This window comes from Protopterus annectens, chromosome 5.part0, assembly GCF_019279795.1.
Source record: "Protopterus annectens isolate FY-2018-M chromosome 5.part0, PAN1.0, whole genome shotgun sequence".
NCBI lineage: Eukaryota > Metazoa > Chordata > Ceratodontiformes > Protopteridae > Protopterus > Protopterus annectens.
The window spans coordinates 479,291,428-479,317,612 of record NC_056735.1 but is presented as its reverse complement, the minus strand read 5'-3'; the positions used below and the strand labels follow the sequence as shown (position 1 = coordinate 479,317,612).

General features: G+C 38.9%; 1 protein-coding gene across 1 annotated transcript in view; it reads left to right on the top strand.

Moving 5' to 3' along the window:
• Positions 1 to 26,185, top strand: part of CFAP47 (cilia and flagella associated protein 47) — a 7,413,452-nt gene that overhangs the window by 5,429,013 nt on the left and 1,958,254 nt on the right. Inside the window, exon 52 of the mRNA XM_044071840.1 lies at positions 8,979 to 9,086. Within this exon, the coding sequence (XP_043927775.1) occupies positions 8,979 to 9,086 (108 nt within the window). The remainder of the gene's footprint in view (positions 1 to 8,978; positions 9,087 to 26,185) is intronic.

The following is a 26,185-nucleotide window of genomic DNA, read 5'->3' as shown; positions in this document are numbered from 1 at the left end:
AAACTCAATCTGGGGATATAGAGCAGTGCAGCATGGGATACCATCTTAACCCAGCCAATAGAAAGACTTCGAGCTAAAAGTATGGCCAAGTCGGAGCCGACATTCGGCTCCGAACCCACGGGTAAGAATGTGAGGTGAGATGGACTACATACATCGAACATTATGGTGAGTACATAACTTCTTGTTTTCCAGAAACAGGCTTTGCAAAGTAAAATGTTGAACTACAAGGGTTTCCTGCATAGTGCATTTGAAGGGGTTTCTGCTGAAATTTCACCTATTGTAATCACAGTCTTTGAAGAGAGAGTCTGTTAAGAGCACCTATAAATATATATACATATATACTGAGTCTGAGTTGGCAGTATTTTGGAATTTTCCTCCTTTTCCAAGGTACAAGACTCAGCGTTTGCGTACGTCTGTGTAAGTATAAGGATGTGGATGGCACAGACAGGGGAAGTATCTCCTCCAAAAATAATAGTGTTACAGTGATTTTTGACTTTCAGTGTAGCTGTTTTTAACTCAGTTGACTGTGGACATTTGTTGAACTCAGTGTTACAGGTCTTAAACATCTAATAGGGAACCTGCATGCAGACCTTTGGCTGTAAGAGACTTTATAAATGATATATGAATACCTAAAACAACCTGTAAAGGACAATGGAATAAGCCACTTAGATTAAACTGTCAGTTGCAGTATTCTTCAGCATTACAGTTGCACATTATACTAATGGGGAGTCATGAAAAATTACAATGATGAGGTTGAATAGCCAGTCAGGAAGAATTGTAAAGTAACAGCAGCTGCAAATACATATTTCTATTACATGAAGAGTGCACATTTAATATATAGTATGCTGAAAAAATATCAAATGTATCTGCAGAGTGAAGAACTGAATTGTATTCTTTAATATCTGCTAGTTTAAGAAAAATCCTGTTCCATTAGTCTTCTACCCTATCTGCCCCTCACAGCAACTGTTTCCTCGGTTATCATTCGTGCTACATCTTTGTCCGTGTACCTTTTACTTTTTTAATTTAATTTTATTGTTAGAGTGAAAAAAGCTGGACTCTGTCTCACCCTTCAGATATGAGAGGTTTGTTCCTTTGAATGTTATCTACTATGTTACCTGTCTTTTAAACAGAAAATAACAAGCTTGACTACTATGGTGAAGTGTCAAAGTTTAAACATAAAAACTCTTATTAGATCAGTCTTACTCATTTTAGATAAAATAATGCTATGAAGTATGTGGTTGCTGCTGTAACTATTCTGGAATTTTGACCTTATGGTTAGGAAATTCATTCTCATGCACAAAATAGCAGTCCATGGTCTTGGTTGATGTACAACATTAAATCACTGTTGCCTTAGTCTAAGCTGTTTGAGCTATTTACTGCCAAGCAAATGACCAACCAGCCAGCTTTTAAAAGGTTTAGGGTAGTTTCCATGTGCTGTAACTGCCAGCAGGTCCATATAAATAGCAGCTCAAGTGCCTAAAGCTTCAAAGCTTTCTTGCTGCTGAAGTATGCTACTTCTGCAGGATTCATGGAACTGATGGTGAGCTAATGATCCTTCAACACTGTGCAGATAAATCCTTTCATTTTTTTATTTTTCTGAGGAAAACGGTGTCTTTTTTGTGAAACTATTATAATTTTGTTTGAGTGTCAGTCTGTACCTGGGGTTTTTGTACTACTTCTAATATTCTAGTATAGACTTTATCATTTAGAAGCAGAACTTGATGCTTTTGGGCACTATCAGGGTGAGTTTTACCTAAAAACTTTTTTTTTTTTATTATTATTTATTTATTTATTTTATCTGTCACTAAGTTTACTAACTCTTACAGGCTCTGCTAACCATTTTTGAAGTTTTGTTTGTGACTGGAGCTATGGAGCAGGTATTAAGTACCTCTGTTCTTCCTTCCTACTTCTGCAGAAGGACGAAAGTTGTCATGGGCACTTTGTGTATCAGACTGGTTCCAGTTTTGCCTGAGCTGCCCATGGTTGATTCTTTTGTGGTTGTATTTGGTTCCTTGGACAACTCTTCATTTTTCTCCCATCCCTCTGGTTTGGATTTCAAAGCCACTAAGGACCGGGAATACAGATATCATCTGTGGCTACATGGCTAACCTCAGTGGGCAAGGGAGAACCACTCTTGTCAATCTTGGGGGGAGGAGCAGGTGATGGTCTACTGCGGGGCCAGGAAAGGGAGCCTGACCCCTGAAATAGTGTTCTTGCTTGGGTTCGGTCCTTTTTCGGGGGCTTTCCTGGGCAAAGAAAAACAAAAGTATAGAAAGAAAACTTGGCTTCTCATGTTTCTATTTTAAAAGACAGGGAAAATTTGCTGAGTTTTGCAAGGGGGATTAATTTCTGCTTTTTCTTTATCTATTACCTCTTCAGAAAAAAAATATTTCCTTTTCTTTCTAATGTTGAGAATGTTGAGCTTCAGGATGTTCTTCCCAACCTGAAGATTCTGTTTCTGAGAATTGTTGCTTCAGATTTCCCTTCCAGAACACTTTTCATTTCTTTTTCCTGAAACTTTAAAATGAAAAAGTTTTTTTCCCCATTGAGATCAGAACAGCATTTCATTATCTAGTAAATATATTATGATTTGTTACATTTGGATTTCTTCAGTGTGCAGCTGTCCCTTCTGTTTTGTCTGCTTTACAGAATGTTTTATTAACAGTTTGTAGTTTACCGGTCAGCCTCCTGACTCTAGGAAATCTGATTATATAGAATACCTCAGACTCACAGATATTTATTTTCCAACCCTAAAGCAAACCCTGCAGTGATTCAATGCTTCTGAGAGACAGATCACTAATGCTATTCCCATTCCCTTTGACAAGGATGAGAAAGATTTTGTAAATCTGGGAAGAAAGTTTATTCTTCTTCCACTGTAACATTCAGAATTTTAATCTTCCAGGCTAACATGTTAAAGTTTTTTGCTTCTGTTTTTTGAGAACATGAAAAAAGTTAACTGCTGACCTTCCGTCTTCTGAGTTGAAAAAATATTTGAATGTCTCTTTTGTATATGCTTCTAATGTAATTAAGCATGCCTTCCGTTGCTGCTGGTACTGTCTCCAGGGCTGCTGTTCAGGGGTCAGTTTTGAGAGTATTTGCTTGGTTATATTACGTTACTGAAGATGGGAAAACTGAAATTTTTAATTTTCCCTTGGACAAGGAAGTTCTGTTTGGCCCTTCTGCAGCTGAGATGCTTAAAAGACTTAAGGAGAAGGGAAAGTTCATTTAAGGTATGACTGAAGTCTTCCAGCTTTCCTTTTTTAAGGCAAATAAAAAACAATCCTTCTACCTCAGCTCCCTTTTTCAGAAAGAAATTCAATTTGCAAGATTGCAACAAACAGGATTTTAGAAAACAATGTCAAGGATGCTTCAAATAGAAAGGAAAAGCTTCTCAAAGTCTAAGCAGTCCAGAAAGACAGAAAAACTGTTTTCATCCCCAAGACCATGTCTCCCGCTCTGTGTGCCTACATCTTCCTTTGTTGCACCAAATTGTTTCAGACAGATGGGTTTTAAAAGTCATTCAGCAGGGGTATATTTAGCAGTTGGTATCCCTCCCTCCTTTACAGGGTATTCCACCTTGCCCATTAAACCAAATATCCCTGTTTCCCTCATTTCAGGAACAAATGATATCTTAGGGAGTCCTAGAACCAGTGCCTGCCTGACAGATGGGCAAAAGATTTTATACAAGGATTTTTTGTGGGCAAAGAAAGATAGGTACCTGGAAGCTAATGTTAGACCTCTCCTTTCATAATAATTTTTTCAAGGTCCCAAATTCTAAATGTTATCCCGTTATATCCTGTCACCTCTAGTCACTTTACTAGCTTTCATGGTAAAACTAGACTTAAAAAAGATTCCTACCATCATATTCCTAGCAGAAACAATTCAGATGTTTCCTAAGATTTTCTGTCATGAAAAAAATAACTGTGATGAGTTTGAGTAGCCAGTCAGCAGGAGTAGATAGTAAGAAATAGCAAAGTAATGGCAATGTCATAGAGATAAAAACCCTAAATCAACTCTGGTCTTCAAGACATCTTCAAGTTTTCACAAACAATGCCGCAAACAGCAGGGTAACAGGTCTTACCTTCTTTGCAGACTTGCTTTGATAAGAACTCAGCTCAGTTTGATTCTTTAGCCTTCAAACATTTTGTCAGAGTAAAACATTGTATTAGACAAGCAAAGCAGTCCAGGTCAGACCCTCATGAATGGGAAATACACCTATATCTTCCTGGAGTTGAGCCAGCTGTAGGGAATACATCAAGGAGATCTGTTTACCTCCTCTAAAAACAGAAAGTTAAAGAAATTCTGTTCTAGGATTCCTTGCAAAGATGCCTGAAAGACAAGTGCTTTCTCATTCCCATGGATGGGAATGTTCCTTTAAGAATTTTCACCCTTTCCACTGATATCAGTGGTTCTTCTGAAGGTTCAGAAGGGTTTCTCAAAGATAGTGATGGTGACTCCCTTTTGGCCACTGCAAAAATGGTACTTCCTGTTTTGAAACTGGCCAAGGGCAATTATCACAAGCTTCTGTACAGATTGGAATTATGGACATAAGAAAGGGGATGTTATAAGGGGATGATATAAACCTCAGCTTGACATTTCTTCAGTCGACTAGCTAGATGGTAGAATTTTGATACCTTTGGCACCTTTTTTCAGAGGATGTGCAGCAGGTACTGAAGGATGCTAAAAATACTGCCACTAGAAAGTTATATATATATATATATATATATATATATATATATATAAGTAGAAATGGTGTTCTAGCTGGTGCCATTCCAGGGGCCAAGATCCTTTTAATGCCAGCTGTTCTGGTTCTTTATTATTTGTGCTAGTTATTGTTCTCTGGTCTTTTTCCATTTGACCAGCTCATCAAGCTTAATTGAGGTTCTTAACATGGAAGACTGTTTTATTCATTGCTCTGACTTCTGTCACAGGAGTAACTGAGTTACAAACCCTTATGGTGAGTTAGTGCTACCTCATTTTTCACAAGGTCAGTTTTTCTTTAAGAAATAATCCTTTTATGCTTAAAGTGGTTCCACTGAGCCAGTCTATTAATCTTCCTGTCTATTTTCAGAACACAAAAACAAGAGAGAAAGAATTCTTCATACTCTGGATATCCACAGGCATCTCAGATACTACCTAGACAAAACTCAGTCTTTCAGGAAAGAAAAATAGATGTTTGTTTCCTATAAAGAAAGAGAAAAGGACAACCCATGGCAGAGCAGACAAATTTTAGATGGTTGTCTCATACTATTTTGTTTTGTTTTGTTATTCTCACCATAAAAGGCCATTTTAAAACACGGTTAGGGCCCACTCCAAGAGGGTTTCGCTTCTTCTGTGGCTTTTTGGGAAAAGGACTCTAGAAATATTCTAAGGACAGAAATTTTATTCTCTGTACATACTTTTAGAAAGCATTACAAAATGAATTATTTTTTTCAGGTCCACAACTGCCTTTGCTAGGACAATTCTCCAGGGGCTTCCGGATTCTTAAGATCTTCCTCTCCGTTTTTTGTATCTAAGCTATGGTAATCTACCCATTTAGCCCTGGCTGCTGCAACAGTGATCTAATGTTGTATATACTACAGTTTTGTAAGTAATAATACCATAACAGCAGCATCTAATAGATCATTGTTGTAGTAGCCATCTTCTTCCTCTAGACTCATTTCTGTAACTCTTGTGTTATATTGCTAATGTGGGATTGCATGTGCACTTCTGTATAAGGCTAGTCTTGTTCTTAGCATATTTCTTTTCCGTCATTTTGCTTATCAGCTGATAAATGAAGCTCTGTTGCTGTAATTCCATCATGTAGTGTTATTTCACAATATCTGTACTAGAAAGGATGTGCTTATAGATATCGATCAGCAGCTTAAATACCATATTAACATCCTTCAGTAGCTTGAATAAATTATTCATATATCCAACAGAAAATTGAATGACTTGCTTAGCATACTCCTTTTGTTAGTGAGGAAATGAACAACACGTGCCATTCATGAGGTAAGCATCTGTTCCAAATATCCCCACTTCAAACCTAATGAAACAAAGGCAGAGTATTTTTATTAAAAAGAAACCATTTTTTGTTTTTTGCAACTGCACCCTGCTGCCAGTGCCTACCAACTATCAGACCCACACTTGAACAGTCAGGCCATCTGTATCCAACTGGGCAACACTTGAACAGTCAGGCCATTTGTATCCAACTGGGCAACAGATGAATGAGAGGGGTAAGTATTTCAGGCAATCAACATTGCTGGTGCAAACATTTTTAAAGTTTTCTCCCTGTTCCTACTGCAAACACCTGGCACAGCACTAGGATGGGACATTCATTGAGCTGTTGGTGAAGAACATCCCCTTACTTCTGCAATGGATGTTGCCTTCAAGCAGCTCTTTCCTATCCCCCACAGCATGAGAACTGGTCTTTCCAGAGTCTACCATAGAAATGACACTGCTCTGTGTGCTTCAGAGTGCATATAGACCCCCCCTCTCTCTCTGCCTAAAAAGAAGCAACTGGGCTACATTTCTTCACTCCACTCCCTTTCTGCCTGGCTCCTCCAATGCCGGGACCACTAATTGAACACTAGACATTTGGATCACAACCAGGGCTTGATCTCTCTATATCACAGTGCCAGGCTAATAAGGAGCTATAACATGAGACTTAAAATACAATCCCTGACCACTATTAAAGCAGTTATTAACACTACAATGATTTCCTTTAAAACATACTGCAGTTCATCTATAACCTGAGCAATACCTCTTCGAGATATGGCTTAAAGGGTACTTTTGTTGTCATTAACAGATTTAATGCTCTCTTTATTACCACCAAATGATATTTCATGAGACTCTGTGTCACTGAATTATTAATACAGAAACATTTAAATCTTCATCAGAGCATTGTCTAGTTGAAGGAATTTATTTGGGAGGGGAAGAGAGCAAAAGTTATGAGGGATAAGTTGATTTCCCCATAGAACATGATGATTTACGATTGTCTGGTGAAGGGATAATGTAACTGTAGTACTGAATATTGTAAAGGAGATAAAAGTACTGGAGGTGGGATCCTCAGAAAAAAGCAAGGAGAAAATTACATAGAAGTAAATGGAATATGTGGGAACAATACTTGCAGAATAATGTTCAGAAAGAGGAGTGAGGTTTAAGGGAAAGAACTCAACATTTTATGCAATGTCTGTCTGTCTGTGTCTTTCGGCTTTTCCCGGTTAGGGGTCGCCACAGCGGAACTCCGGTCCACTAATGATTGGTAGTTGATTTTAACATACCGAGTTACTAGCTCTGACGCACAACCTTCAACGAAGGCACCCCCATTCACGCATGTCTCAAATAATTGTCAAAATGGAAATGCATGAAAAAAATGTTACAATTGTTTGCTTTCTTTTATATTAATGTAATTGTATCTCTGTCACTGTTTTGGTTGCAGCTAAATAAAGATGCTTAGGAAAAAAAGCATCAACTAGAGTTGAGAACAAAACTCAGTTTAAAATATCTTCTCATAACATTCATTTGTTTTGTCATCAGATAGCTAGTTGTACTCTTATTTAATTGGAACATAGAGAATTTGTTCCTGATCAGCTAAAAAAGAAAAAGCCTCTATTTTGTACAGTTTTGGCATACTTATAGGAAGGTAGAGTTACACTGTTTAAGATAATAGGGAAAGACTAGCTATGATTAGGCTGTTAACCTTTCTTTTACTTCATTACAAAAGCATTTCTAGTGATAGCATTTCATGGTTGACCTACTTGTATTAATGCAAAAAGATGACAGCAGCAGAATTGAAGAATTCTCATCACTGTGAATTAGGCATTATTTGGGTCAAGTGCTGACTGAAAGATTCATAATGTTCTTTACCTTTTAATATTGCCCATTTGTGGGGTATATGAAGTGAGGACACAAAAATTATATTTGGATGTAAGAAATGAGATAAATATAATAAGGTGCACATGGCTTTTAAATGCTACAGGGCCTTCACAAACAGTTCTTTATCAGGGTCTAACTCAAAGTGTGTTGCACTACATTGCTGTGATATTCACAGTTGTAATATTCTGAAGGAAAGATAGTAGCTAGCAACCGGAATATTGGATTCACATAGTCACAGGGAAAACAGACGACTTTAAAGATCTTTCTGTATAAGTGCTTCCCAAACCACAACTGCCCACAAAATATAAATGTAGAGAACTGGAACAAATAATAATCAATATGTTTATTCTAGGTAAATCGATAAAATATTGGTTTTATGGATTTACCTTGAATATTGAATAAATATTTTGCTTATTATTTGTTCCAGTTTTCTACATTTATATTGTGTAGGCAGTTGATGTGGTTTGGGAAACAGCTATACAAAAAGATCTTTAAAGCTGATTGTTTTCCCTGTGACTAGTGAACTCAGTATTCTGGTTGCTAGTTTTATCCAGGGCTGCATGTCATACACACCTGCATTTGTGATTCATAGTAGCTAGACACTTGACAGAGGTGGTACATAAATGGTAGAATATACGTAGTCAGAATGTTGTCAGAGTGATATTGTTTTCTGTTTAAGACCTCACCCCAGATGGTATGTCATGTTTTTCAAACAGCAAATAATAGTTAAGGAGGAGAGTTAGAAATGGTGTCTTACAAAACTACCCAAAATAAGGGTTACATTTTTTTAGTTATTACAAATCTAGACATATCCTTTTTTCTTTCTTTTTAAATAAGCTGTCTTAACTATTTGCCAAAAATAAGTATAATGACAAAATGGGCAAATATATTCAGATAAATACATTTAGAAGGTATGACAGTTTCTATTACATTTACTTGTTATAGAGAAATTTGACTCTTTGAGTAGGATTAACAATATGCAATTTTTTTAAGCTGATAAAGATCCAAAATGAAAAACAAAAGATACTTAAAGCTGTATCATTGGAACAGAGAAAAATATTTTAAATATTCAGTGTGTATAGTCACTGACACTGTGTGTTTTTCTCCCTCTGTATTTTTAGGATCATTTTCCAGTCAAATATTGTAGGCGAGTTTTGGTATCAGTTGGAATTAATTGCTGAGGAACCATTGCCAACGACGTTGCCTGAAGTGCAATGTGAACTGGGAAAGTAAGTAAGCTGCAGGACTACCAGTGTTGCTTCTAAAGTTTGTAGAGCTGTGAAATCACATTGAGTCTCACATGTTTTTCATTGATTGTAGGTGCGTACATGTTCCTAGGAAAAATAGTTAAAGAACACTTAAATACAGAATTTTCACAGAAAGTCAATTTAATGCCCAGCTATTGTAAAATATTATATTAAAACTAAATAAAGTAAAATAATTTATGTCTGTACCAGGCTCCTACCTTAATAAGTGGTTGCTTTACCAGAATATGTTATTTTCATGTCACATAAATCAGTATTATTGCCACCCAGACGCATACAGTATTAGAACAGTACTCAGTGGGCTATATTGGATGAATCACTGGCCACCCACAGTTTTAGACTATAAACATTATTTGCAGTAGTTATCTATTTTGTAATTAAATGATATTATAAAAGGGCTAAAACAGAGGGAGAGAGAAAAGGGGAAGAGAACGAGAGAGAGAGAGATAAAGTTTCTGGTGTAACCAGCATAGAGGCGGATGTTTTAAATACAACTGCATTTGTATAATTGTTCTTATTTCTGATGAAGTTGTTCGTGTGGAGTGACGAAAACGTTACTTGTTTTAAATAAACTGCTTATACGTTAAGTACCAGTGTGTTTTGGATACCTGCTAGTGGCTTCAGCAACTCTTACAGCTTTTTGTTTGAGTAACCAGCATATCAACAGAAGTGAATTTCATAAGCCATTTTTTTATTATTTCACACTGGCATCATCAGCTTCCCCACTCTGATTTGAAGATTGAACTTTGAGACTGCTCTGGAGGGATGATCTTTCTACAAAATAAAACAGGAAAGAATACCTCAGGACATCAGCCTTGTTTGGCAGCATTAATCTAGAGGGTGACCCTATACTTATTTAAAAAAAAATCAGGTATATCTCTCTGTACCATAGATTACCATGATATTGGGTCCATTGAGGCACCAAGAACATCTGAGAGGCTCATATGAGGGCAAGCATGCTGGAATGTGGGAATTGTTGGAGACATCACTTCCCTTCAGCTGAGGGAATTTTCTGACTAGAAGGAAGGTAGCCATAATAGCTGTGTGGCGTTGGGCAGTGATGGATAGGGACAATATTAAGCACAATAACTGGGAGTGTAAGATGCCTAACTCTATACACCTTTAAGAAGACACAGTTATAAGTTCTTGATACCCTTTTCAAACACTGAATAGTTCTCTCCTACTTTTTGGACTGGATTCAAGAAGACTTAAAGAACCCAAAGTCAAGAGTAAGTCATTGGCTTGACTGTTCAAGTGTGGTTCAATTGTGTAAGGATGATTTTAGAGTTGCTGTGATTGGTCATTTTACCTAGGAGAACTTTTTCTGACTAAAATTAGAACACTGTGTGATATGGTTAGTAAAAATAAGCCATTCAGGCATAGGATGACTAAAGTCCTAAGAACTCTGAAGATAGCCCTGGCAAGTTTTTAACACATTGTGAAGATCAGGGACAGAGATATTAACTCATTGCAAGTAAAATTTGAGCCTTGGTTGAACTGGAATATGAAGATAAATGGCTTTCATGTGTGTGTGTGTCATAGAAGCAGTTGTCTTTTATAATAGCATAAGGTGAACTTAGAATATTTTGAAATGTTTTGCACAAAATACAGTATACAGTTACTTCTCACTCCCCATTGATTAATGAAGGAGTGTACAGGCCCCTAAAGCTGCCATCCAAATCATCTTAGAGGTCACAGCAAATTTTATTTGGGGTCCTTAATTGAGTGGTCAAAGAAGAACTCATCGTTAAAGCTTAGCAGAGTAAGTTATTTCAGCTGAATGATTGCTCAGTTGAAGTGTACATTAGTGATTCCATGGAAGGAGCTTTGAAAATGAAAGATTTCATAGATTCATAGGATCATATGAGGTTACTAGGCTAATTACCCTAGAGCCCTTACAGGCCTAGCCATATTTATCCTGAGTTGGTAGTTAATAACAACTTCCTTTGTCCAGGAAGGGCATGGATGCCACCCCAGGAGTGAATTTGCGGCACCCGTCCATTGATCTAGGCTGCATTTGAAGAGAGTTAGGGAGGGGATCTGTTTCACGTGAACTGGAAGCATGTTCCAGAGAAGTGGCAGTCTCTGGGAGATGTGTCTATCTCTCCAACATAACCTGTTGATGTCAGAGGCTAGATTAAGATCCCTGGAGCAAGTAACGTTCATGCAGTTAGATTTACAAATGTGTAGCACTTCCATCAGGGCTGAGTCAGAGACTACCCTGTAAGCCAGGCATATGTCACCCCTTAGCAGCCTGTAGGAGACAGAAACCAGTGACACAGCTTTCAGTCTTTCCACATAAGACTTGTTTTCTGTATCCTGTAATTACTTGATAAGAAATTACTGTGATCTCTGCAATTGTTGCAGGTGTCTGTTGAGGTGTATACAAAAGGGAGCATTGTACTCAATTATTGGTCTGATGAGGGCCGAGTATAATGGAATTATAACATACTTTGATGTAGATGCGATGCCTTTACTTATAAGATGAGCCACACAGAAGGACATCCTTACTACTGTGGATACATGGTGGTCAAAGTTTAGACTGCTATCAGCCTGAGTACCCAGATGACATGCCACTGAGTCTGCACTTACAGGGGTGCTCTCTATGATGTGATTATTGGGGATGCCAGGTTTTCCAAAGGAAATAATGCATTTTTCTGTATTTAGCTTTAATCTGTGGCTTTGGCACTAATTGTCTGCCTGGGTTAACCCTGCTTGCAGTATATTAACACCCCTGGGTGACTCAGTGATTGATCCCAGTCTGCAATCATCAGTGAACTTGGTCAGCCACAGGCTGTCCATGTTTGTCTAGACGTCTTAGAAATAAATTCTAAACAGTAAGGGGCCCAGCACAGAGCCCTGTGGTATGCCAGTTGTGACTGGTCTTTTGCTAGAGGTGAAGTCACCCACTTTGACAGTATGTGTCCTGTCGGTGAGCCAGTTGGCTACCCATCTGGTAATCTTCTTCTTATTTCAGCTGCTCCCGTTAGGGGTCACCACAGTGGATCATCTGTTTCAATTTCTTCCTGTCCTCTGCATCTTGCTCTGTCACACCAACCACCTGCATGTTCTCTCTCAGCACATCCATAAACCTCATCTTAGGCCTTCCTGTTTTCCTGTTACCTGGCAGCTTCATCCTTAGCATCTTTTTCCCGATATACTCTGCATCCCTCCTCAGCACACGTCCAAACCAACGTAATCTTGCCTCTCTGGCTTTGTCTCCAAACGTTCCATCCTGGGCTGACCCTCTAATATACTTATTCCTAATCCTGTCTACCCTTGTCACACCCAGTGCAAATCTTAACATCTTTAACTCTGCCAATTTTTGTCAATTCCACTGTCTCCAACCCATATAACATAGCTGGTCTCACTACCCTCTTGTAAACCTTCCCTTTCACTCTTACTGGTACTCATCTGTCAGAAATCACTCCTGACACTCTTCTCCACCAATTCCATCCTGCCTGTACTCTCTACTTCACCTTTCTTCGACACTCACCATTACTCTGAACTGTTGATCCCAAGTATTTAAACTCATCCACCTTTGCCACCTCTACTCCCTGCATCCTCACCATTCCTCTATCCTCCCTCTCCTTCACACACATATATTCTGTCTTAGTCCTGCTGACCTTCATTCCTCTTCTCTCTAGAGCGTATCTCCACCTCTCCAAGGTATCTTCCACCTGTTCCCTACTCTCACTACAGATCACAATGTCATCTGCAAACATCATAGTCCACGGGGACTCCTGTCTGATCTCGTCTGTCAACCTGTCCATCACCATTGCAAATAAGAAAGGGCTCAGAGCTGATCCTTGATGTAATCCCATCTCCACCTTAAACACATCTGTCACTCCCACCGCAGGCCTCACCCTTGTCACACTACCGTCATACATATCCTGTACCACTCATACATACTTCTCTGATATTCCCGACTTCCTCATACAATACTACAACTCCTCTGTAGGCACCCTGTCATATGCTTTCTCTAAGTCCACAAAGACACAATGCAACTCCTTCTGACCTTCTCTGTACTTCTCCATCAACACTCTCAGAGCAAACATCGCATCTGTAGTGCTCTTTCCTGGCATGAAACCATACTGCTGATCACTAATCATCACCTCCCTTCTTAAAATAGCTTCCACTACTCTTTCCCATAACTTCATGCTGTGACTGATCAATTTAATCCCTCCGTAGTTACTAAAGCTGTGCACATCACCCTTATTCTTAAAAATCGGTACCAGAACAGTTTTTCTCCATTCCTCGGGCATCCTCTCACTTTCCAAGATTTCATTAAACAATCTAGGTAAAAACTCCACTGCCATTTCACCTAAACACCCATCTGGTAATGCAGGGGTTAATTCCCAGTTGGGAGAGTTTCTCTATAACACCTGAGTAGAGGTTTGTCTCAAATACCTGGCTAGATCAAGATAGGCAGTACACACTATCTTTCCCTCGTCCAGGGCTTTGGTGACTTACTCAAAGAAGTCAACCTTGTTTAACAGGCATGATCTAACTTTAAAGGATCCAAACTGGGTTGGGTCCAGAGTTTGGAGATTACCTATGTCCTTGTTAATAAGGTCCATAATGATATAATGATTCTTTCCATGGCCTTGCAGATGAGGCTAGTCAAGTTTAAGGGCCTATAATTCCCAGAGTTGGTTGATGGTCCACTTTTGTGCACAGGGATTACTGTTGCTGTTCTCCATTGCAGTGGAGCATAGCCAGTTTGTAGGCCGTGTTTAAACAGGGATCCAAACTGGTCTGCTAGGTCATGCCTTAAGTTGTTTAAAAGGCAACCTGGGATGTTGTCTGGTCCCATTGATGCCATGTTTTTGGCATTGGAGATGACCTGCTCTCTTGAGACAGTAGGCTGAGAAATGGTGGCAGGTATACTTTGGGGGATGACTGGAGGGGACAGGGGTGAAATTTGCCCCAAATCTGTTAGCTAGCAGATTGGCTATTACCTCCAGTTGAGTATGGTTGGTGCCATCCTCAACCAGTTTAGCACATAGATGGGCATTCCGTTTTAGATTTTGGACTTAGTTAAAAAATACCTCGTGATTATCCTTAGATAGGGAGGCTATTTTGCTTTGTAATTAGCTCTGGAGAACTTGAGAAGATCTCTAATTTGTTTGTTTAAGGTAGTGAGGGATTTCTTCCTCTGCTGAGCCAGTTCCATCTTGTTCTTGGACATTAGTTTCTTTCTCTTGTTGTATAGCATGTTTATACTAGGGGTCCACCAGAGTGGCTTGTTTTTCAGCAATACCTGATTTTAATCCACTCAGGTACAGCTGATTCGATACAACTGCTTAAGTGATTATACAAGGCATTGGTGCACACTGCTGCATAGGGGTCATCATTATCTGTGTTTGAGGGGGTGCTGAAACTTTTTATACTATCACTTAGTAGGAGGTAGTTTGTCTTTGAAAAATTCTTAAGCATTTTTGAGCTTGATGGGGTATCTGGTTATATAATTACATTGAACAAGACTGATTTACGTTCCTATCTTAACAAGGAAGACATCACACCATGTGGGGGGAGGGGTAAAATGCTCTCCCATATTAGTGAGTACTATGTCCAGGACATTTAGACATTTGAGCTTCTTGTGGGTGTGCTGTCTAGCTATTCCAGAGCATTTGCATTGAAAAAGCCCAAGAACATTTGAACCAGCATGTTTGTGGTTGTGCAGGTTTTCCAGTCAGTGGTAGTATAATTAAAATCACCCATGAGTAAGGTGTTGGGCTTTATGGCAAGTGACTTCAGTAAGTCCAGATATGCAGTATGCTTTTCCTGTTTCATGGCGGGGGACCTATAGCTAGGTATGATGTGGTAGGGGGCCTTGCCTATAGTTAATTGGACATGGAGTAGCTCAAGAGAGGCATACTGTTTGACCAGTCCCAAGGTGTACTTATCCTTAATGAAGATGGATACACATTCCCGTTTGGTTCTTTCATGCTCAGTTTGTCATCTGAATGTATGGAAGGTATTGTAGGCCTGCATGGCTAGGGAGTTTTCCATGCCTTTGCACCATGTCTCAGTGACTGCACAAATATCAGCATCTTCCAGAGTGAGGAGTGCTTTCAGGGGATGCAGTTTCTTGTTTAGACTCCTAACATTAAGTAGCAGTACCTTGAGTTTATCTTCTTCTTCTTTTGGCTTTTCCTGGTTAGGGGTCGCCACAGCGTATTACCTGTCCACTCATGTTTGGCATTGGAGTTTTTACAGTGTCGAGTTGCCAGCCCAGCGTCCAACCCTCCACAGAAGGCACACACATGCACGCACCCATGGCTAGGGCCACTTTAGAGTGTCCAATCCACCTACAACATGTCTTTGGGATGTGGGAAGAAACTGGAGTACCCGGAGGAAACCCATGCGACCACAGGGAGGACATGCAGACTTTGCACAGAAGGCACCCCAGCCGAGGATTGAACCGGAGAACATCTTGCTGTGAGGTGCCAATGCTAACTGCTGCACCGCTGTGACCTTGAGTTTATCTAAAGAGGATTTTGTTATGTTGGGAAATTGGTTATTTTGACACTGCCTAAAAAAGGCACAGTAGGGGTGGCTAAAGCCTTTGCCAGTATCCAAAGTGTATAGGAAACAAGTGTAGACCATCTTTGGCAGAGCAATGTGCAATGTCGATCATGTCTTCCCAGGCCAGCAAATATTGGATCCCCTTGGACTGACACCAGAAGCTAAGCCAATTGTTAAACTCAATCATTTTTTTGTTTGTTTTGTGGCATCATCCTTGGAGAAGTTAGAATGCTGCTTAAAGCTAGGCTTATGCCTGCCTGTGACACATAATCTGAAATCTCAGCCATTTCTGTCTTCATATAGTCCACTGAGGTACGTCTCAGATCACTCACCCCATCTGGACTATGATGGAGTCATACTAGTAATTGTGGTTGAGAGACATGAGTGCTTGAGTAACTTGACAGATCCTGGCACCTGAAAGGCAGCTAACCGTAACTCACTCCTTATTTAGCCTGGTGAGGGCAGCATCCCCTTATGACACAATTGGAAAGCTATGTCATAAGAAAACACATCATCTCAGCTGAAATATCCAGCATTTTGGTAGACAGATAGTAGAACTTTATGCATCAGTTCTGTTCTGTTGAAATTAGTATGGCTTTCATACAAAGCATCTTCCCAGGCACATGAAGTAGAAGGGCAGTCTGTTAAGTAGCAGTACACAAAACCAGAAATCCAGAAAGCATACTCAGCCATGAGAATTGGAGCAGTGTGGTGACTGAGTGATAAGATCTCTGCTTCACAGATCCCGAGTCCAAGGTTAAATCATGACCTGCAGTCTCATTCTCTGGAAAGTATGCATATACTGTGTCCATTTGCAGGTGTTTTTGCAAGGTAATCCAATTGCCTCTCATCTCTCAGAAACTTACTGGTTGAGTAGCTGCGTAAATGCTACGCATATCTTGCATTTACCATTGTTCTTGTATTCTAGTTTGTGACTATAAAGGACCAAGAAGGGTTATTTGACTTATTCAATAAACAATAAAAAGTAAAATATGCAGTAAACAACAGTTTTCATGATACTTCACAGCCAGTTGTCTCTAAAGGTGCAGATAACAAAATTTATCATTGGCTAAAGATAACACTGGTGAGATGGTAATCCAAGAACTGAATGAATTGAAGGGAAATGTGTAATATAAGGAGTTTCCTCCATAAAGGAGGTGACTTCCACTACTGGTTTCAGACTTAGCACTGAAAGCATTAGTGGCTATAGAATCGAGTGTGTGCAATGACACAAGGGGCTACAGAGAAGTGCAGGTCTGCCCCTAGTGTGAAGTGCATCCCCCCGCCTTCCTCCTTGTAGCATCTGTGAGTTTATCTGCAGATTTTTAGCGTTCTGACCTACAATAAAAAGTTATCTGTTTGCCAGTAGTGTTGACCATGCATATAAACAGTTATAAAGATATTAGATTTTAATAATGAGACTGATCTTAAACTCACTGGTAACTTCTTTTGTCTTGATTTTTTTTTTTTTTTTTGCTAATTATTACTTTAAAGTTGTTTACTGTTATTTAGATAATTATATGGGGTCAATAACTTAGTTATGTTCCTTTCCAAGTATTGTGGTTATAGAGGTCTAGTGGCATTGTACCACTCTATTTAGTGGAAAATAATTTAGCTGTTATTGAAGCAATAAACATTGGGTATTCTTTGGCTATAGTACAGAGTTGCAGTAGGACATTCTAATGAGATGCTAACATGCATTTCAGTTAATGTATGAGATCTAAATATACCATAGAGGTGTTACAGAGCATACTCTTTCATCCAGAAGTTAATTGCAAAGTTAATATTAATACAAGAGGTGAAGAGATCAAGGGGCACACTTCAACTTCTTGTTTGAAGTAAAGGTGTTGGTTAAAGCCTGCATAGTTAGGTGCAGCATTAGGCACAGAACATATATGCACAAGAGGAGATGGGATATATATGCCAGGGACATGTCTAATCCCTTCTGGTCAATTTATATTAAGTATATTGTACTGTGCCTTGTGTATAGACCTAGAATTAACAATGGCAATGCTTTCCTTTTTTTTTTTTTTCGGTTCACTGTTGCGCCCAAGTGATACTATAAATAATAATAGCTGGCCAGTAATTATGCAGAGCAACTGTGATAAAGGTACTGCCTATGAAAAAGCTGATCATGTCAGGAAAGCTAAAGAAAAAATACTGAAAGGATTAATAGTTTTGGGAGAGTTAGGGAAGAATTAGAAAATGCTGGATGTGTGGTGGGATATGCACCCCCAAGAATTAGGCACCACATATTCTACTTCTTCCGTGTCCAATCACATCAGGCTGAATTTCTGTTTGTTATTGGCTGACCTGATAAAAAGAATGGATACTGTGGTAGCTGTCTGATGTTCTTTGAGTAATCCTGAATCCTTGATTCTTTGGTTCACAGTGCTCCCCTCATTTTTCTTTTAAACCTGTAGGGTAGATCCAGTCATCATCAAAGACTAACCATTCCTTCCCATCACAAGTGTCCAATCACATCAGGCTGAATTTCTGTTTGTTATTGGCTGACCTGACAAAAAGAGTGGATACTGTGGTAGCTGTCTGATGTTCTTTGAGTAATCCTGAATCCTTGATTCTTTGGTTCACGGTGCTCCCCTCATTTTTCTTTTAAAACTGTAGGGTAGATCCAGTCATCATCAAAGACTAACCATTCCTTCCCATCACAAGTAATTATGAGATATCTGTAAATGGACCTATGGTGGGGTAGTTTCAAGCTTTGCTCAGGAAAAAAAAAATGACCTTTCTCAGCTAGAGTTAGAAGTAAAGGTGTTTGCATGCTTTAAAAATAAGGAGGTATTTCAGATTTATAGGAATTCCAACATGGTGCTGAGCACCATTCTTTAGACATAATATCAGCATTAGATTAAGATAGCTATACACCTAGGGACTTTAAAGCATTTTGATTAAAAGATTCAAGGAAGAAATGGAGATAATTAAACTTGTCAAACTCTTTTTCAATGTTCAACAAATGAATATGATTTTTTTTCCCTGAGTTGCAGAATTTTACCAGTGTTAAAATCCATTTTGAACTCTGGTCACTTGAAGCCAAGAAATCATACCAGTTATCTTACTCACTATTACAGCTGGAGATCAGAAGGGCTATTCATCGGGTCCCAAATGTTAAGGTCCTAGACCTTAGTGGTATATCAACAGAGGTACATAGGCTACTTCATGACCAAGTAGCCATGTCTACAATTACAGTGTTTAGGATTATGAGAGAACCAACGAATGTGACAGAGTTGCTGAGAATTTCCCTGATAAAGAGCCTCTCCAAACTAGGAAATTACTAAACAGAAGAAAGTGTTGCAGGCCTATATCCTTGACTAATGTAGAGTACAAGTTATTCAATGTATTAATCTAGCACTTATAGCCATTGCTGAGCTGGTTAGCCAGTCCTATCCCCTCTGAATTATTCATGACACATTCAGTATCTGATGTATATTAGGACACTTCTGTCCTAAAAAAAACCCTGAACCCTGAGAGACCAAGACCCGGCTGTGGCAATTTTAACAGATTTTGACAAAGTATTCATTTACATTCAGTAAGATTTCCAGTGGAATACTAGAAATAAAATTAAAAATAAAATTAATTATCTATTCTTCTGGCCATGGAAGTATTAGGTTTTCTTTCCTTTGCTGCTAGATCCATCATTGGTAATAGAATCCTATTTAGCCAACTTAAATATGGCCTTCCATTAATAGCAGCTGACTCAAACAAATTCAACAAAGCTCTGCAGGACATTTCCACCCAATCACTAAGACATGAACACCATTGCCAAAGTATCACCAAAGCTAAATAGCTACATATCCAACACAGAGCGGACCTCTTGCTAAAAATCCCCTCCTTCAGCCTCTTAGGATTTACTTACTCTAGACCAGTTCTACACCCCCCCCCCAAAAAAAAATCTTTTTGTGGATATAAACTCTGGAGCTCATGTCCCACACATTTAAAAGACATTAACTCTTGCCTCAAATTCTACTCTCACCTAAAAACAAGTCTCCTCAAATAAGTTCAGTGCAAGTGCTTCCCATTAGACCACATTACCTAACCTTGTCAACTTTATTCCTTCAGTCCCATCTGTATTGCCTGTAAACACCACTTCAGTTTATCACTACATTTACTTTATTCACTTTTCCTGCCCCTTTTCTCCTTTTGTTTCTATTCTACTACTTTTGCAGAATCTCTAGTTAAAGCCCTAAATAGAGGATGCTTATTACTTCTGTATTTTCCTGGGCCAAGCCTCAGGTCCATTGAGATCAAGAACCCTGGTTAACAAATAAAACACTTAAAGCAAATCTTTTCCCCTTTGTGGTCATTACCTAGGTTGCTAGCAAATGCTTTTGATTTGCATGGCTAAGTGAGTAAGAGGGATACTCTCAGAGTGTTACAAAGCTGGTCTGTGATTAGTCATTAGCACTTAAAGTTGTTCCATAGAGGATAACTTGTAAGCACCCCTAAGCAATATCCTAGCAATGTTAGGATCAGATCTCCCACTAGAGAAAAATTTAACAAGTTTATCTTTTTCCTGATACTGGAACATAATCACAGCACTTCATGCACTACATTTATGTAACAAGGCTACAGCTTTCTTTTTCTTTCTTTCCACTTTGCTAACAATTAAAGACAGATGCACTCTGGATATGATCTGCTTCTTGGAGATAACAGTGGTGTAAATAAATTCTTAGATTCATCCTTAACTATTTAAGGGTTTTACATTCTTTTGCACTACTTTAGTTCATGTCTTTTTTGCATGCCTTATGATCTCTGATGTTATCATAAGGCATGCAGTTTGCATGCCTTATGATCTTTGATGTTATCTTTTTCATCCATTCCTTAACCTTTGGGTTTTAGATCCAACCTCAGATCTGACTTCAGACACTTCTCAGACTTTGCATATGTAGCTCAAGCTCTTCCCCTTACCTAAAATCCTCCCTCAAGTCCCATATTACCCTAGATCTCATTGCACAAGGTTTCAGAAGGATTTGAGGAAAGAGCTTACCAAATCCCTCTCAGGGTCCATGTTGACAGAGGATAAAAAAAACATCTTTTACAATTGGCCACCCTTCAACCCCTGTCAAACACCTCAGTTCATCTAATCTCACATGCTACAGAAGGTGTTTCAAGAGCAGTGGGTTCAGGAATTACTGTTAGAAGGCACGCCTGGGTATGCCTCAGTGACTTTGTGTAGCCCTACAATACATCCGTCATCAATGCTCCCTTTGATGGATCTACCTTATTTGGACCCAAAGTTAAAGAGACACTATCCAGGAATTAACAGGGTGGGAAAATCATATCTGCCATAGATTTATGCTTTTCTCTCCCCTCAGAGAACCTTTTCAGAAATCAGAAAGGGGTAGAAAGATGAGGTTCCAGAAATCGCAAGGGTTCTCTCAGGACTCATATGGATATGCCCCCGCAGCAGAAGAAAAAACGCTAATGGCAGATACCTATGCAGTGGGAGGGGGGCCCACAAAACCAAGGCTTCAGAAGCTACTTTACTAGGAATCTTTTCCAGTGTCTCTGAACAGTTGCCTGACTGCTGCTCTCTGGAGGTAGTCTCTGTACCCAGAAGTCTAGACATCTGTCACTAAAAATGTCTGGGTACAGAGAATAGTTACCAGAGGTTATTATAATCCCTTTTCCCCTTCCCCCACCATTCACATATGAAAAGTTCCTGATGCACCACCCTATCAGAGGAAGGAAGCAACCTCAGAGACAGAAAAGCTGGTAAGAACAAGAGTCATCGAAGAGGTCCTACCAGACCAACTAGGAGTCAGAATTTATACAAGATTCTTTTTGGTGCAAAATAAGACTGGGGATCTGAGGCCAATATTGAACCTAAACCACTTAAACCAATTTGTCAAACAGAAACACTCCAAGTTCTGAATGGTCATGGTTCAGTCCATTCACTGTCTTCTAAGAAGGACAATTGGATGTGCTCAGTAAATCTCAAGCTGTGTACTATCATATAAAAATAGACAGACATCTAAGAAATACATTCGCTTCTGGCTGGGACCAAGTAATTTTCAATTCAGAGCCTTTCTTTTGATCTCATCACAACCCCCCAAGTGTTCATCAAAAGAATGGCAGTAGTTGCAGCTCACCTGAGATTGCTGGGATTCTGGGTGTTTCCATAGCTCAATGACTGGCTCCTCATGGCTGTTACCAGGCATCTACTGACATGTGCCAAGGACTACCTGCTCTGTTTATGTCTGCACCTGGGCATCATAGTCAACGATGACAAATCTCATATCCTTGCATCCCAAACACTGGAGTTCATAGGAGCTCATCTGGTTACAGTTTTCCAAGTCGCTCTGCTTCCTTAGTCCAGATTGTTCAACGGCTTACAACTTCAAGCAAACAATTTGCTATCTTTTCAGTCACTACCAGCCAGTCAGCCTAGGTAACCCTTCTACCCTTAGGGAGATACTACATGAGAGTACTAAAATGGACTCTAGCAGTCCAATGGTGTACAAATCGACATCCCATGACATCTCCTATTTGAATCACAGAGATCTGCCGACAGCATGTATCGCACCCAATGTTTTTCAGGGATGCCTGTTTGTTCTGCCAAAGGCCATGGTGATCACGGATGCTTCCCAGCTGGGCTGGGAGCATTACCTGGGACAGATAGTTTAAAGCATGTGGTCAACCATCACATCAATATCCTAGCAGTGAGGGCAGTTCTTCTAGCATTGCAGACTTTTCAAGACATCCTACTTATAGGGATGATTGCTGTACAGACTGCCAATGTCAGTGGTCTAGTACATAAACAAATAGGGGGGAACTGTTCGTACCCTTTTTCATTGAGAGGCAATGAGACTGTGGTAAATGAACAGCCTCTTCCAGCTGCTTTCTTTCAGCAATGCACATATCGAGGAAGTCCAGTGTTTTAACAGACAGGCTAAGCAGATCTATTCCTTGCTTCATGAGTGGTATGTCAGTCCTTTAATGGTGGAACAGATTTTTCACCAGTAGGGCTAGCCATGCTGCAACCTTTTTACCTATGTCCACAATTCCAAATGCAGAAGGTTCATTGCCCTTATATCCTCAAAGGGAGAGTGACTGAGGGACACTCTGAACCATGATTGGCTCCCTGGACTCCTTAATGCCTACTATCCGACGCCTCTCATATCAAAGATTTTACAGAAAGCTTATCAAATGAAGAGCAAGGTGATCCTCATTGCTCTGTTCTGGCCTCGACAAGTGTGGTTCCCTTTCTCCTGGCCTCATCTGATATACTCTCCATGGCTCTAGATCCCCATCCAGATCTTCTGTCACCCCTATAGGCTACCTTACGCAGACATAAACGTCCTCAGGTTTAACACGTGGTTTCTCCACTTCCAGTGATGTCTAAATAGTCCAGGCTTTCTTCCCAGGTTTTACACTTCCATACTTCTTCTCAAAAAATCCCCAGTAGGAAGGAAGGATTTCAGGATGGCTATTCAGCAGAATATCTGGGACAAAAAAAAATGAGAGTACTTATTAATTCCAAGAGGAACTCCAAAAGTGATAGAAGAGGGGAAAAAAAAGATCATGGTAGATGTGTAGTACAAAGGGGCTACTGGCAAGGGAGGATGATTATGTTGGCATATATTTATATTCCATGTAAAATTGCTACATTGGAGCTTAAGAAACTTCTGGATGAAATAAACAGCTTTCAGCAGGGAATATTACTTATCAGTGGGGAATGGAATTTGATTTGCAACAGTGAGAATATATCAGGTGTCTATAATTACAAAAGTGGGTCGATTTTTGAAGAAATTTAAGAAAATATTTGGTATGGAAGATGCAAATTCAGTAGTTGGAGTTTGGAAAGAATTTACATATTATTCTCCAAAGTACAAAAACTGGGCCGGGCTTGACAGATATTATATTTCACAGGAATGTGTGCATTTTATTGAAAGTTTTTATATGCATCCAGTAATTATTTCAGATCACGCACCAATTATAACTAAAATAAAAATGTAGAGCAATGAAATAAAAATGAGACACTGGCACTTCCCTACCTATCTGTTAAAAAAGAGAGGAATTTAAGGAATGGGTAGTGGAAATTATTCAGGAGTTATTAGAGAAGATAGAAGCCTTTTCTGAAAATATAGCTAGGGGGTGGGATAAAATTAAAGCAGAGTTTAAAAATAGGGTGAAAATAAAAGAAAAAGTGATATGGTTAAGAAGTAAAAATAATTATTTAGAGTGACTGACAAAGGTTAAGGGTTTGCAGAATGGGGGAATCGCACAGAACAAGAAGAGGTGCAATTGCAGAGTGATAAAGAGAAAATAAGGCACTACCTCAATTATATGCATGAGTTTAGAACAATTGCTGCTAAGCAATTATTTTTTTATATTAACTGCACAGCACAAAAACCTTTAGCACAACTGCTCAGGCAGCAGAGGGTAGAAAAGGCTATTGCCAAGTTTAGGGAGCCTATAACAAGGAACCTAACTTCCAATGTGGAAATCAAGAAAAAGTATAAATGGAAATGTCTATGGAAAAATTAAATATGCCAAGGGTAGAGGTAGATGAGGCTTAATTACTAACAGGATAGGAGAAGATGAGATAAAAATGCTGATATATAACCAATCTACAGGAAAGACCCCAAGAATATATAGTATTCCTGTGGAAGTTTAGAAGTTAGGAGGGAAAAAGTGATAAAAATCTGGAAAGTTTTGTTTAACAGTATTTTAAAAGCTGGAGAAGTACCAACATCCTCGAAAAAATGGTGGTGGCTGTAATAGTTAAAAATGATAAAGCGCCATCAGTGTGGTTTTGTGGAGGGGATGCAAACATTTGACAACATTAAAAGAATAGTGATTATTCATAGTGAAGCAGAATGTTAGAAAATACTCATTGTTGGTGGATCTTGATGAAGAGGATTTTTTGAGAAGGGCAATGGAAGCATTTGCATTTCCTGATAAATTTATAAGGTTGATTAGGAGGATAGATGAGGGATCATAGGCAAAAATTAAAGTGGGGGGTTCCTTTATGGTAAGTTTTGTTTGAGCTGAGGAACCAGGCAGGGGTGTCCTCTTTCCCCTTTGTTATTTGCATTATATTTCAAATCATTGACAAATAAGATAAGGGACTCAGAAATTCAATGATACAATTGGTATGGTAGTTATGAAAAGTTGTCTTTATTTGAAGATGATATTATTTTATACCTGATAAAATAAAAAAAAAGGGTATTTCAGTGCTGTGGAACATTCTGTGACAGTTTCAACTCTTTTCAGGACACAGAATTAACAAATATAAAACAAAGGCAATAGTTGTAAACTATGAACACACATAAACTTGTTCAGCAATACCTAAATGTATGGAGACATGATAAAATGAAATACTTAGGAGTATGGATTAAAAAGGATTCTGTAATGGCAGGTATGGATATGTGGAAAGAGACAAATCATAAGATAATACAAAAACTGAGAAAGTGTAAGCTCTGTTTTACGAATATGGATAGCAAGATACAAGTAGTGAAAATGTTTATTTTTATTTTTGTACACAGGCCAAACATATTTTTATCACCTAGAGGAGATGTTGCAGATAGCAATTAATAATGAGTTGAAGGATTTTATATGGGAAGAGAAGAGAGCAAAAGTTAAGAGGGATAAGTTGATCCTTCCAATAGAACAAGGTGGTTTGGAATTACCTTATTTGAATGGGTATTTCAGGGCAACACAGTTAAAGCTCCTGACATATTACAAGCAGAAAGCTATAATTCAAATTGGAAAGGGATGATGATGAAACAGGAGGAAAGCTCAAGAAAGGAGGAGAGACAGATTTTGGATGCAGATCCTTAAGGAGAATAACACTAATTGTGCAGAATATTGTAATGTTAAGTTGTCAATCTCGCCTTCTTTCTTGCTGGATGGGTTAGGAGCTGATCCTCGGCTCCGACTCAGTCTTATTCTAAAGCTCGAGAGCTATATACCGGCTCGATTCCCTCCCCCTATCCCACAATGCTAGGCGTCAGATACCCAGATCTTGTTTGCCGCTTCAGCTATGAGGTTGCAATTTTACCAGCTCCAGGTTATATAACTCTTTTCTACTGTTTTATTATATATATATATATATATATATATATATATATATATATATATATATATATAGTTTTTTTCTTGTTAGTGTTTCCCTTCTAAACCCTTGAGAAACCCCCTTTTAAAAACTCTTTTACTGTAGTTTTCAGAGTCCCCCCCTCCCCCCACCCGTTAGGGTAGCATTGATTTTTCTTATATATAATCAGTAGTATTTTTATTCTTATTCTACTACTTTTTTATAGTTTTTCTACTTGATAGTGATAGTTAAATATATTTAGTAGTATTATTTATATTACTATTATATTGTTGGTGTTGTTAGTTTTTACTAGTGCGTGCGTGTGTGTGTGTGTGTGTGTGTGTGTGTGTGTGTGTGTGTGTGTGTGTAGTGTTTAAAGCACTAGTTACCTGTTCCCTTGGTATCCTTTTTTGTATTTTTCATTATGTCTAAGGATACTAAGGTCTCAGGTTTCAAGAAGTGTGACTCGTGCTTT